General features: G+C 24.5%; 1 protein-coding gene across 4 annotated transcripts; it reads left to right on the top strand.

Moving 5' to 3' along the window:
• Positions 1 to 88: 88 nt before the first annotated feature.
• LOC107455134 (FAST kinase domain-containing protein 4) lies at positions 89 to 15,283 on the top strand. 4 transcript variants are annotated; one of them, XM_087153842.1, is made up of 8 exons: positions 89 to 140; positions 1,800 to 3,737; positions 6,805 to 7,080; positions 7,773 to 7,894; positions 8,827 to 8,947; positions 9,312 to 9,420; positions 13,006 to 13,120; positions 15,139 to 15,283. In XM_087153842.1, the coding sequence occupies exons 2-8, from the start codon at positions 2,765 to 2,767 to the stop codon at positions 15,244 to 15,246; spliced, it is 1,824 nt and encodes a 607-aa protein (XP_087009968.1). In that variant the 5' UTR covers positions 89 to 140; positions 1,800 to 2,764; the 3' UTR covers positions 15,247 to 15,283. The 4 variants fall into 4 exon arrangements, with proteins under 4 accessions (XP_087009968.1, XP_042900463.1, XP_015928085.2 ...); XM_043044529.3 differs by having other exon boundaries at positions 97 to 140; positions 2,613 to 3,737; XM_016072599.4 differs by having other exon boundaries at positions 111 to 211; positions 2,613 to 3,737.
• The last annotated feature ends 33 nt before the right edge of the window (positions 15,284 to 15,316 follow it).

Genomic DNA, 15,316 nt, shown 5'->3' with positions numbered 1-15,316 from the left:
ACTAACACATTATTTTATCCTTTTTCTAAATTTATATTCAATTATAAAAAAATAATTTAACTTTATTTTGTTTTCTACTCCTTAGCTGCAACTGTTGCTTTTTTCATTTTGTATGCCGTCTGCTACTATTTACAAATGCGGTATGTGTTGGATTTTAAATGTTATATAATGTTATATAAGGTTATTTGTGATCTTTTTTTGAAAGACAAATGTAAGGACATATTATTGTTAAAGAATATTATTTAGTACGAAATTAGGGCTAATAAAAACTGATTTATCTAATTTTTTTTTTGTTTGAAAATGTTTTTTCTTATCTTTGACAATTACTTCTGTGTAAAATTGCCAATTGCAAGTACATATATATTTATCGAATTCGGGACATACAATTGCAAATTGCACTGTAAAATCAATAAAATATAGTATTAAAACTTCTGAAGTATCGTGGTTAGATCTCACAGACGTCTTTTTTCTGTTGAACTAATAGTTAGAATAAATAATCTTTTTGAATTCCATGCCTTTTCGTTCTCATAATTTTATTTTTCGTATTAAAATTTTCCCTTTTAAAGATTTACGAATCAGGTAAATAATTCTGGTTCTAATTTATTAAGAAAGGTTTAGCATATTAATCCTTTGAAATTTCAAATATGTTTAATCTACTTCAAATTGCAATTTATTTAAGTGTGTCCCGTATGTGGTTAATATGATACAATTTTATATAGTAGATGCTATTTTTTTTATTTGAAAATGAATAAAAAATAGTTTTTTATTTTTTAAAATTCAATCAGTTAAAAAAATAGCAGGGAAAATTTATGTTTATGTAATGTTCACGATAGTGAACACGATTATGTTTTTATTCAAGTAATCTGCATCCAAAGTATTGTTGGCAAGGTTTTGGTGGTTTGAACCATGGACAAAACTATTAAGTAAAAACTTGTGTTGCAAAAATCTAAACTATTAAAATTACATTTTGATAGATACTATTTTTTATATTTTAATCAGCACATTGTGTAATTCTGTTTAATGTTAAATACTTATTCTAGATTATTTTCTGAAAAAGAAATTGTCTATTATAAAAAAATCATTCAAAATCTATATATACTTTAAGTGTAATAATATTTAACTATTTGCTAACATATATACTAGTAGCTCCTTGTAAAGTTGCTTTGAAGGCAATTTTAAATTTTAATGATAGAAAAAGGAAAGTTAAACTTTCAAATAATTGTCTATGTCATAATTTTCTTGTATAAATATGTAAGATAATATGATATTTGGAGTTTAAAAATAAATTTAGTTAAAAAAAGAAGTAAAGAAACCTGGTAAATGATATTGATAAAAAAAAATTCTGAATATTAATTGATCTACTTAAAAATTTCTTTTAGTTCCATGTCATTTCAAAAATTTTTTTCTCTTAAATAAAGTAAAGAAAACAAATAAATTAAATGAAATAATAGAAAACAATTAAGAAAGTCTGATGATTAAGTGAAAATTGTTTCTTCTCCCAACTATAACTTTTAACCTTATAATTATTGTCTAGATTTAAAAAAAAAACTTGTTTATTCAGTTCAAACTAGTTCAAATAAATTTCTTTATTAATTTAATCTTTTAAATAAAATATGATTTCACACTGTTTTTTTAGATTTTTAGCAAGTTAAGCCCAACTTTTGATCTCAAAAATCCAATCCTGATTTAAAGTTAGGTTTCTCTTTCTTCTATAAAAATTTATATTCTGTTATAATTGTAGTCACATGTCTATTTCTTTATACTAGAGACCGTATAATAATTCTGTTTTATTTTTTTAGATTTCAAAGAAAAGTATGTAATTAAAATAATCACATGAGGAACCATTGAAGTTATCTTGAAATTTTGAACAAATTTTGAAAATGTCATAGTTTTGAAAAATTATTTAAAAAGTTAAAATAATCTCATCCCCTTTCATATTATTTATTTCATCATGTCAAGTCGTATGTCTTCAATTTTACTTAAGCATAATCAATATAAATTTATTATCCCTTCTTTGCATCTCCGATGTAAATTCTTTTCGTCATATGCTGATACAAATCAGCAACATTTGGAGTTTAAAAATAAATTTAGCTCTAAAATTTAGTTAAAAAAAGAAGTAAAGAAACCTGGTAAATGATATTGATAAAAAAAAATTCTGAATATTAATTGATCTACTTAAAAATTTCTTTTAGTTCCATGTCATTTCAAAATTTTTTTTCTCTTAAATAAAGTAAAGAAAACAAATAAATTAAATGAAATAATAGAAAACAATTAAGAAAGTCTGATGATTAAGTGAAAATTGTTTCTTCTCCCAACCATAACTTTTAACCTTATAATTATTGTCTAGATTTAAAAAAAAAACTTGTTTATTCAGTTCAAACTAGTTCAAATAAATTTCTTTATTAATTTAATCTTTTAAATAAAATATGATTTCACACTGTTTTTTTAGATTTTTAGCAAGTTAAGCCCAACTTTTGATCTCAAAAATCCAATCCTGATTTAAAGTTAGGTTTCTCTTTCTTCTGTAAAAATTTATATTCTGTTATAATTATAGTCACATGTCTATTTCTTTATACTAGAGACCGTATAATAATTCTGTTTTATTTTTTTAGATTTCAAAGAAAAGTATGTAATTAAAATAATCACATGAGGAACCATTGAAGTTATCTTGAAATTTTGAACAAATTTTGAAAATGTCATAGTTTTAAAAAATTATTTAAAAAGTTAAAATAATCTCATCCCCTTTCATATTATTTATTTCATCATGTCAAGTCGTATGTCTTCAATTTTACTTAAGCGTAATCAATATAAATTTATTATCACTTCTTTACACCTCCGATGTAAATTCTTTTCGTCATATGCTGATACAAATCAGCAACAAAATTTAAACCAAACAATACAAGTTTCAAAACGTCTTAAACCGTTCATTGGCCAGACAGTGAAAGAAATACTTTCTGAGGTGGATTCAAAATACACAACCGCTTCTGAATCGATAACTTTTCTTAAGGCATTAAGAATCCATACAATGTTTAACAAAGTTCCTCCTGAGACTTTCACCAATGATCCGAAATTTAATTTATTATGTGACGTTTTTCAAAAAAACTGTGATTCTTTAAATTTAAACCTACTAATATCAGGTCTCCGTAGTTTATTAGAAGTAGGAATGCCATCTCACTCCCAGTGTGTTATAAGTGCTGAAACACAAATTTTAAATAACTGCTCTGAGCTGAACACTTTAAATTTAATTACATGTCTAAATTTTCAACAAAATTTTCTGGACTCTGATTTACAAAAGAAAGTTAAGATTGCCCTAGAGGAAGAACTAGTCAAGAAATTATCGCAAGTCGCTACTCCAGCAGAAGTTTTACTTCTCTCTAATATCTTTCACTCATTAGACAAGAATCACTCAAAGGCAGTTGAACTGAAGATTATAGAGCTAGTGCCTTCATTAAATGTTCATGAAATGTGTAAGATAATTGTTTCATTTGCTCAGCATTCAAACCGAAATACTGCTATCTTAAATGCCATAGCTTTTCACTTGAGACAAAAGAAGGAGCTACCAGATGTTAAAGAAACAGTCGACATACTTTATGCTTTCAAGAAACTAAATTATGTTGAAGTTAGATTTTTACCCTATCTATTGCATGCCGCTGCCCATGAAGTTCCGAAAATCACCCAGCCTTCATTGATATCTGGAATTCTAGTAACATGTGGACATTTGAAGTGGAAAAATGTTGGTATGATTTATTTTTTTATCTTTTTAATTTCTTAAAGAACTTTTTTTTAAAAAATAGTGAAAATTAAAAGGTCTACGTGTTTTAGAAAAATACTTTGCTAACAGGTAACATATTTACTTTACGCCATTGAATATATTAAATATATATTATATAATAAAGTTTTGTTGCATTTCTCTGATGAGGTATTTTTTCAGAGAAACATTTAATTTTTTTGATTTATAAAAAAAAAAGTTCATGTAAAGAGTAATTAATGTATAATTTATCATAAACTAATTATATTTGCTAATCAGCCTTTGATTTCATGTGCTTTATGTGTTACAATATAGTATACGTAAATATTTTTTTTCATTTCAATGTTCCTATATCATATTACAACAAGGCCTTATCAAGCTCAACATTTCTCTTTCTATTTATCATTCTTATATCTTGTTATAGCAGGTCCCATTTTTAGCCAGGATTTTAAAACACAGAAAATAACTTGTTAAGTTTCCTTGCTTACTAAATCGAGATAAGTATGAACATAAAAAATAACTTAAATGATTCGCCACTTGACCAGCTTTATTAAAACATAAAATTATATTTATCCATTGTTAATTATTTAATTTAACAAATTTTAATGATTGTTTGTTTTTTTAAATTTTATTTCCATAATAAAACAACTAATACAGTAGGGAACCGATTATTCCGAAACGATCGGGACCATCGCTATTCCGGATGACTGATTTTTCCGGTTTTCTGGATCGCTACAAAAAGCCGTTTTTTTTATTGTTAAACCCAACTAAAAAAAAATAATATTTGGAAATAATCTTGAAAAAACGAAGTAATACACTAATGATTATTTCCAAAATTAAGGTAAAGTAAACATCTTTCAAAAAATAAAGAAAAATCCTAAAATCTTATGAGGAAAATTTTTTTTTAAATGGCAGGAAAATTTTTCGAATTTGGTTCCGGTTTTTTTGTTTTCCGGTTTACTGATTTCCGGATAACGGGTTCTGTACTGTACATCATATGTTTTATCACCATATGTTTTATCTGTAGGGAAGTTTTTTTTAGGGTTTAAGGGGAGGGGAATATTTTTAACCACTACATGTTAATATTTCTAAAAGCTTATATTCATTATATTTGAAAACGTTTTAACCTTCAAAATGTTTCTCCTTAAAACCAATAAATAAATAAAAGAAATTAAAAAACACCTGTGTGACAGTAGAATATCAATATCACATAATTCTATAAACTGTAACTCTCTATGAACTGCATTACCTTTACAATCTCTAAACTAAAACAAATCAAAATTGAAAAATTTGTAGGATTTTAATTTTGATGCTCTTGATAGTTTAATTTTTTTGTGTAAATTATAAATTCTCAAGTTTATACTTTTGTGTTTTAAACTATTTGTATTTAAAGCTTATTTTGAAGCATAAATATTGTTCCGTTTCAAGGCCTGGTTTCTTAGGACAGGACGCCGTCAGCTGGAAATCAGCGTTAACCTCTGATTGGTCCATTTGTGAGTTTGATAGTATACGTCATCGGACGCTCATCTTGAACTACAATTGCCGTCCAACTCAACTGCAGTTGGATTACAACGTGACGTTAACCACAGAAGCAATGGCGGACAACATCCAACAGCACATTGAAATCAGTCAAGATTTTGATTTTGACATTAAACATAGCTTCTTCATTAAACATAGCACTCTTCATTTAACTCAGCTATAATGTGTTTTTTCTTGGACAAAGTCATTATTTGTTCTCTGAAACACTGGTCGACAATAACAAAATCAATACAAATTCATAATAAATATTTGTTTACGTTATTAACGCATGCGCAATGAGAGATAATGTCTGCGTTGGACCGATTGCTCACGCTGAGCTAACAAAAAAGTATTTTTTTGGCGTCAGCTCTACGTCAACTTTCCGCTGACGCCCAGATAAGGTGCTAGTTCTAAGAAACCAGGCCTTGCGCTAACAAACCAGTATTTTGTTGGCGTCAGCGGGACGTCGACGTCCCGCTGACGCTCAGATAAGGCGCTTGTCCTAAGAAACCAGACCTTTAGATATACATTCCCATACTTAGTAGGATAATTTATTGATAATGATATTTTGATCTAGGTTTGCATTATAACGATCTTCTACAGCATTTATCATTTGTTGGCAAAAATATTATGTGTCGGGTAGCCCCGCCCAGTTACAAAATTTATATTTTTTCAGGTGTAAATGAAAATGACCAATGGGACAATAGATAAACCTCATTTATCATTTTTATCACAAAATTATTTTATTCGTTACATATTTATAAACTTTTAGTGAATTCTATCATTTAATAACAACAATATTTGTTGTTAAAAATGCATATAACATTCAAATTTGAAGCAATAAAATAATAATCTTTGCAACCGTACATTTATCGACGAAATAAAATTGGGCGGTGATACCCGACATTCATGTGAGCGGGGCTACCTAAAATCCAATTTTTTTGTAAATTTGTAATTACTCAAACAATTTTTCACATATAAACTTCTTTCTTTGTGCAAATTAAACTTAAGATTACATACTTTAATGCTGTATGTATAGAAAAAATTATTTTTTTAGTATTAAAATGAAGTTTAATCGAAACATTCAACCAATTTTTCTTAATTTCATGACTACTGTATTCAACATATTTTTAAAACTATTATTTACAATGTTACCAGCTGCATAAATACTTGAAACTTTGAAAATAATCTTTCTTTAATATAACAATTAATGTCCGATGGCCCATTGACTTAAAAAAATATTCTATGCATATGAAATTAACAGTGGGCGGGGGTACCCGACATTCCCCTATATGTTATTAGCATTTTAAACATTTATTTTTAAAATTATAAATTTCACACATTTTAACACACTTTTAGGAAGTAAATTGCACATTTATTCTTCAATACCTCCTAAATTAATATAATTTTGTTTCATGCTCTTGTTTTAGATAGAATAAGATAAAGAATGTTTCTTTTTTATTTCTATTCTTTTGGATAAATATTAATTTTAAATGTAACTTTAAAAATATTTTTAACATTTCTTTTCTTTTATACAGAGTTATTGGATGCTTGTACAGAATGGATAAAGAAAAATTTTAATGCTTGTCGTAATCGAGAGTTTATTGCTTTCATCTTAGCCACTGCTTCTCTGTATCATCATAATGCAAAAACTAAGGAAGTCATTGAACTGATATTACCTTTTATTACTCCTGAAAAAATTGAGTCTTCAAATGTTTTGTTAGATGTTGCATGGTCATTAAGTATTTTTGATATGTTACCAAAGGATCTTCTGCTCCATGTGTTATCTGCTGGTTTTTATAAACCTTTATTAGGTACTTAAGTTTTTTATGAAATTAGTATGTTTTTTTACAGTTTATTATATTTTAATGAATATAATTTCATAATACTTTATACAATAGTGAAAGTATCATCTGTATTTAAAAAACAATTTAAGTGAATTTTTTATAAATTTTAATTTATTTTAGAGCCATAAAAAATTAAGAATATCATTTAAATTTCTTCGTATTCAGCTTTAAGGATTTTGCTACTTTTACAATTAATCCAAATATTTATTTGATTTTAATCTTTCTAATCAGTTTTCTCTTAAAAAAATATAGTATCTTTGTTAACATGAGTTGAATTAAATAGTGTCTTTTTTATTATTTTGGTATTTATTATTTGATATTAAATTAAAAAAATTTGGTTTTGATGTTGATGTTTTGGATATACAATATATATTTTTGTGCAATTGTTATAATAATTATTCTTATTTTATTAGCTAGATTTCAATAGTATGAGTCTGTTATTTTTTTCTTTATAAATATTTACTCTTATTTTTGGTATTGTTAAAAATTTAAATTAGTGATCTCATTAAAAATTTTGGGTTTCAATTTTTTATAATTCAATCTTTTTAGTTTAATATATTTGTAATTAATTTATTTTTAAAAATTGATAATTTTTTTTTTGTTGACAATGAAAAAATTCTGAGGGAGAGAAAATTGCATATATTTTTCACTTGTTTTAGATGTGCCTGATCCTCAAGTTCAAATCACTAATAAGCTTAAGCTGATGAATTTAAAAGGAGTTTTAAAAGTGAAGTATCCTGAACACATATTTGGATGTGATCTTTACTTAGAACCTATAAAAGTAAGCTCTTTTTAGTCATTTAGATTCTTTTAATTGTTGATTTTATATATTTTTATGCTTGTCTACTTAATTTTTCACATGTTTTTTTTTAAAAATAATTTCTTTATTTTAATATCTCAACTGATTTAAGTTCTTTTAATTCTTGTTTTCAAAATATTAATGCATGGATTTCATACTAAAACAAATATTAACACATGTGATTCTGGTTTACACTATTTAATTCGTTATTTTAAATATTTTTTTATTTTAATTTCCAATCTACTTTAAATTATGTTTTCCATATTTTGATGTATAATTGTTTTCCTAAGGGCATAAAAAATATTTAAAAAATAGTGATAAAATTTTCTTGAAACTTGTTTTTCTGTGTAATGATAAAAATATGGTGTTAAAATGTTGGACATATGGAGATCAAAGAGGAAGAACAGTTTTCTTAAAAAATAACGATGGTATTGCCACCAGTTACATTTTGAGGATATGTTTTCACAAATTAATAACGTGAAAAATCAGTTTGCCACTGAAAGTTATTGCTCGGTGAAGATGGGGCGTACTGTACAAAAAACCCTTGTTTTCTGTATGCAAAGACTTTAATCCACATAAAACGTTCTTTTTCTGTTATTTTCATCCATATAAATTTTAATAAACACCACAAAAATTTTCATTGAGTTATTTCAATAACTTGAAACAACGTACTCTTTACCTGAATCATTATCACTTTGGCTTTCTAATATTTTTTGAAAATTTCTTCCAACTGTTCATTTGTTTTTAGTATTCATTGAATTTAAGCCTTAGATTTTTTTTTTTTTTTAAATGTGAGGATATTTAATAAAGAGCTTTTAAATCTCACAACTGCATAATTCATTAGTTTATACTGTAGATGAAGTTTTTAAATTGGTAAGTGTGATTTGTTTTTATTGTTTTGTGTTCTCTTTCAGCTAAAAGATAGTTCTGATATTGAAAATGGTAGGAGGCATGTGATTAAGGTTTTGAGCAATTTTGTTCCAACAGAGAAATGTTTGTGCACCAATCAAACTAACGATATGGGCATTTTTATAGGTAATGCAGAAACATTTTCCAAACTTTGATTTTCATGTAACTTTGATTTTGCTTGCCTAAATGTAGCACAGTAACAAAATTTCATTACACAATTTATTATGCACACAACCATTTCATATTTTAATTTATGTATGTCATGAAAATGACTGGTCATTGCTAATTTGATTATTTATTTTCCAAGAAAAAATATTACTGAAATCATTTAAACTATCCACTTCCTTTTTTTTTATATATAAGTTTTCATTAGTTAACTTGTTATTCACAATAATATTTATTTTTTGTACAAATCTTATTATGTATGTTTTAAGTTTTTCTTTTTCATTTTAATACATAACATAAAAGGAAATTATATCTTATTTTTCAGATGCAGAGTTTATTATGGATAAAAATAAAAAACCATTATCTTTAGCTGAATATGGTGTGATAGCTCAGACTCCAAAAAAATCTAAGTTGTTACCCTCAGGAGCTCAAAGGTACATTTTTTTTTTGCCAAAAATTTTTTTGACAGTGATCCCGCCCTCCCAAATAATGTTTTTACTATTGTCTTAATCAAAAATTGTTCAATTCTTGATTTTAGAAATTTTAGTCACTCTTAGAAGGTGAGTTAAACATTTTACAGTCAAATCAAATTATATCCATCATAAATTCAATCTATAAAAAAATAATAAAGTTATTGTCTAATCAGCCTTAGTTTATGTGGTATTATATACCACATATGAAATATTTATTTGATAACATAAATATATTTTGCTATATTTAACCTTAGCAAATTAAAATGCATGTTTTAATTAATTTGCAATGAATTTAATTATTAATTAATTATGTTATATTATTAATATATTTCATTATGTTACTTTAATATGGTATATTTTTGTTAAATTTATAATTTTTTAACTAAGAAAAATTGGTGTGATTTAATTACTACCTATTTAATGATAAGCTATCACAATTATGATAGCTAACTGAACTGTTTTTCAACAATTTTTCTGAATTAAAAAATTATTAATTTAACAAAAATATACCATATTAAAGTAACATAATTAAATTAATAGCAATCATAATAGATTAATTAAAACAAGTATTTTGATTTGCCAAGGTTAAATATAGCATAATATACCTATGTTATAAAACAAATATTTCATAGATATACAATACCATAATTTACATTAAAGTTAAGTCTGCTTTAAAAAAAATGTGCTGTTTTTATAATCATTTAAATTTGTTTTTTATTGCGCTGCAATCATTGAAGTGCTTGTGAAAGAGTAATATTTTCATATTTTAAATGGCTTATATATACATTTGTAATTTTTTAAGTATTTAATATATTGGCTGTTATATTATATATACATTTATAATAAGTTAAAAATACAAAGAAAACATAGAAAAAAATCTATAAATTTTTTTAAGAGAAGAATTATTACTAAATAAATATTTCTCAAAAATTTAAAAATAAAAAAAAAATAAATAAGGAAAAAATATAATTTTTGTAATCAGTTCACACGATTATATCCGCAAGAAAGAGTGCTTTCTAATATTGTATTAATATAGCCAAAGCAAAGTATATCTATATAATTTTATATACCCTATTCATTATTCAAAGAATTGGTCTTCAGATATATATTCAAATTATTCATAATTTTCTTTTTCTTTTGCCAGTTTTCTTCATACAATTTAACATTTCAAACAATTATTTAACATTAGGAAATTTCTTATTTGATTTTAGCGAAAATAAATAAGAAAATGTTAAAAAATTTTATGTAAATACTACAAAACAAATCTTCAATTAAAATTGTATAATCATTTTCTTATTAATCCTGATACTGTTGTTAAACTATATTTTTGAAACCTTCTCTGCACATTTTTCTTTTTAATTTTGTGTATGATCAACTTATCACTTTACTTAAAAAGAAATTATATGTTACTATTTGTATTTTAAGTTATAAAAAATTAATTCACGCAAATGTAAATTAATATTACATGTATGTAATATTAATTATTAGTTAATTAATGTAATATTAATTAATTACTTAATAAAATAATATTATATGTAAATTAATATTACATATGCATTAATGACTTTTTCCCCCCTCCTTAGTTCTGAAGTATCTATCTATATTATATATGTATACGTGTATATATATACATATATATGTATACATAATATACATATACATCTATATATATAGATAGAGATACATAGGCATAGCATGAGGGGCATACTTTTTGTTTTTAGAAAACTGTTCATTTATTAAGTTGTATGTAAATTCACATGTTTGTTTTTATATTAATGTATATTTATAGATAAATGTATGTATAAAACTTAAAATAGGCAACCAATTTTCTAAAAATAAAAAAGTGTGCCCCCTTACGGTACGCTTATATACATATATGTTTTATGTGATTTATAGTTTACTAAACAATGCTAATAAATAACAAAAAATAATTTGTTACTTTTTTTTAATTCAAGAATATAGTTTGTGTTTTCAGAATTCTTTGATATTTATTTTTATATAAATATCATGATGTATTATTTATTCAAAGTAAGCATAAATAAATCTGTCATTGAAAAAAAAACCCATATTGAATATGAATTTCACCATATTGGACCCATAGTTACGTGCAGAAACTTAAATTATAGAAAAGTTAGATTATTTTCTGAATAATTATTCTAGTTAGTTAAATATTTAATGTTTCTACTATGTCAGCTGGGTTAAAAGAAATGTTCTTTTTTTTTCTTTCTAGTTTTGACTCAGAAAACTCAAATTTGCTCTCAATATGTCACTGCAAAGGCAAAAACTTTCATTTCTCTTTAATTTTTTAAGAGTTTTAGAACACAGAAATAAGGGAAGGGAAATTGCGTTATTTTGGATTTTTAGTTAAGTAAAATTATACCAACTATGGAGGTCAAGTTTATGTCTTGTACTTAGGTTAGTACAAAACATATTTAATATTTGCGAATATTCTGCTTGTTCATATTTTATTTGATAACTATTTTGTTAAATGAGAAAAGAAAATTTTAATTATATTATGAAAATTTGTATGGAAGGAAATTTTTGCTTTAATACTATGCAACAATGAGGTTAACTTTTTAAATGTATAGATATCAAAAAACTTAATGTTTTTGAGTATCAAGATATTTACGATCTATGAATTATTTGTCATTAAGTGATAAAAGTTATATTTCCTTAAAATTGTTTGTTAAATGCTTATGACTTTAAAGAAATAATACCCTGATAAAAAAAGGCGTTGCAATTTTTTTTTCTTTCTTCTTATCAGTTGTCTACTTTGACTCTCTTCTATGTATTTAAAATGTTATAAAAAGTGAAGTGGTTAAAACTATTTTTTCTTCATTCATTTAGTACTAATATTTTTTGATAAGAATTCATGTTTAAATTTTAGTTATTATAGTTTAGTTGAGGAAAATGAGAAAAACAATGAATATCAACATTTATTTCTATAATTATTAAAACTGCTTTGTGATATTAAAATGTATAAGTGTGATAGATCTGGAAAAATTATTTAAAAAAAATCAAAATTAATGAACTAGCATTAATTAATATAAATTTTATCCTAATAGTTTTGTGAAGAAAATTCATTTTATAAGTTTTCATACATGAAACAAGATTTAAAATATCTATCATCGGTGTGTTTCGTTTTTGTAAATGATTAAATACAATTTCATACCGTTTAAGACAATTAAAGATTTTAATTTCCAGTTATAACTTTAGTCCTTTTAAGAATTTTAATTTCATAGCTATTAAAATCGTTGAAATATTTTTTTTCCCCTCGTGTTAATGCAATGGCATTGATATCATAAGTATAGATTTTATTTAAACTTAGCCAACACTTAATAAACGCCATAAGAGAGCCTTCAATTTATATCTTCAATGTAATGATAGTCAAAATAATTTTAAATAAAATTTATTGAAAGCAGAATCAAGAGTGAATGTAAAATTTCTGCTATAGAATTAAAAATAAAATCTTCCAGAAAATCTAGGGGAGTTGGCAAGTAAGCTATTTATTATTTATGTAACTTAAATTTTATTTATTTCTTACAGAATAGCACTTTTAGTAATGTTCCATAAAGACTATGTACAAAACTCTGGAAACTTAACTGGAGTAAATATTCTAGCAGCAAAATTATTAACTCATCTAGGTTATGCAGTTGTACAAGTAAGAATATTTTCTTATTTTATGCAATTTAGAAATTATTTCATTATTTATATGCTTTCAAGTATAATGACAGGAAAGATATTTTTTTGGTGTTAATAAAACACCATAAATCAAAGTGAAATATTTGTGGTTTGTTGGCTGATGAAGATGATTTAAGCATTTTTGTGAAGTGGATAATTATTATTGAAAATCTTTCTGTTGATGTTTAAAAAACAGAATTTTAATTAAAAATGTTAAAAACAAACAAGCCTTTAAATTTAAATTTCTCTTATACTTTATCTCTGAGAGATATGAGTTTTTTTTTAAATATAAATTCCTTTGTTAAAAATATTTTGTTATACTGCAATTAAAGTAAAACTTGTTGCCTTAAAATATTGCTTAAATTCTTTCACTTTAAGGTTTTAAAATTAGTTTTTAGCGTTTTATTGCATTTTTGAAAATATATTGAACAAATATTGCTGAATTGCTAATCAAAATCTTTGCAATGATTAAAATGTTGCTTTTAAATATTATCATTAAAACTTTTTACAAGGCACAAATTACGTTAAATTAATTTAAACTAAAATGAGAAAGAAAATTTAAAAATATTATTTTTGAAGGTATAAATAATTTAAATATGCTAATCTCTAATTACTTTACAAAAAAAATAGCTTATTATATTAAATAACTATAAAATTGTTTTTAAATATACAATATGGAAATATCTTTTTAAGAATGTAGATACAATTACAGTAACTAAAATAAAACCTTTCGTCTATTTTTATTGACTGCTAATTTGTAAGTAAACATGTTTAGATATAATTCCATATTTTTATTGAGTACAGACCGAAAAGTTATGTTAATCTCTAAGTCTGGTCACATTTTTTGGATAATTGGTTTATTGTGAGAACTTTTAGTATTTCTTAAAATATATGTGTGAGAATGTATACTACCCTACAATAATGGAAGAAACACTTTAAGCTTTCGAATTTTTTTATTTTTAATTTATCAAGATACAATTAGAGGAGTTTTAGATAATGCAATTTTATTAATACTGTGCAATAAAGTTTAAAACTTTTAGGGGTTTATGGGACTGACAATTAATTGTGAAAACAATTACTTTCAAACACCATAGAAAAAAATTCAAGCAATAAGAGAGTAACTTGGTTCTTATTTGCAATAAACTCCATAAAATTTCACAAACCTAACTTTAAATATTTATAGAGATATGTATATTTTTATTAAAAAAAGTTATTTTTTTCCCCTTCTTCATTTTGCAATGAGTTGTATTTGGCAACTAAAGTCAGATTTGAATATCTTAAAAAGTTTCAAGCAATTTTTACTCTTTTAAGCTTTTTTTACTCTTTTAAAAAAAGCTCAAAATGATAAGGGGTCTCCCATAAATTTCATTGTAGGTTATTATAAAGTGGTGTAATTTGTGCAATTCTATAAAAAGTACAAAATAAACTTAAAAATTGCTTGATTTTCTTTTAAATTTTTAAGATATTCAAATTAAAGTTTTCATTAGTCGCCAAAAAGGATTCACTACAAAATTAAGATTTTATCTATGCAGAACTACTTTAAACACTCATACCTTATGCAGTTTTTAACGAATTTTTTCCAAAATTTAAAACAATAAATTTGTGTTTCATTTTAAATTGCTCCAAAAAATTCTGTTTACTCTTAAGAGAATAATAATAAAAAAAAAAAAAACGTAAGACTAAAAAATTAGTTTTTTCTTCATAAAATAGTTACAAGCTTATTGCTTGATTTTCTGGCATAGGGTGTTCAAAAATACTCATTCCCTCAAACCTCTGGAAGTTATTGCTAAGTAAGAAAAATCACATGAACTAAACACCCCTAAAGTTACAAAAATCCTCTTAGTATTTCTTGATAAATGTGAAAAACCGAAAATGTCTCTTCCGTTATTATAGGGTGAAGTATCGTAAATAAATAATATATATTATATATAACTTTGTATAAAACTAATTTATAAAATTTGTAGCAGAATAGGAATCTTAAAAAACATCTTTTTTCAGATACTATATGATGACTTAATACGCAATCGAACTGAACTACAAAAGGCAAAACATCTCATGCAAAAAATTACAACTGCTATACAGAATACCAAAAGAGGCAATGTTTGATTTTAAATTATTAATAAATAGCTTTTTTTTAAAAAAATGTTATACTTTATTATTCATTTCTTTGTATCAA

This window comes from Parasteatoda tepidariorum, chromosome 10 (assembly GCF_982258835.1).
Source record: "Parasteatoda tepidariorum strain Cologne lab strain chromosome 10, Ptep-v5.0, whole genome shotgun sequence".
In the NCBI taxonomy this organism is placed as follows: domain Eukaryota; kingdom Metazoa; phylum Arthropoda; class Arachnida; order Araneae; family Theridiidae; genus Parasteatoda; species Parasteatoda tepidariorum.
Note: the sequence above shows the minus strand (reverse complement) of the source record. Positions and strands in the feature narration are given on the sequence as shown.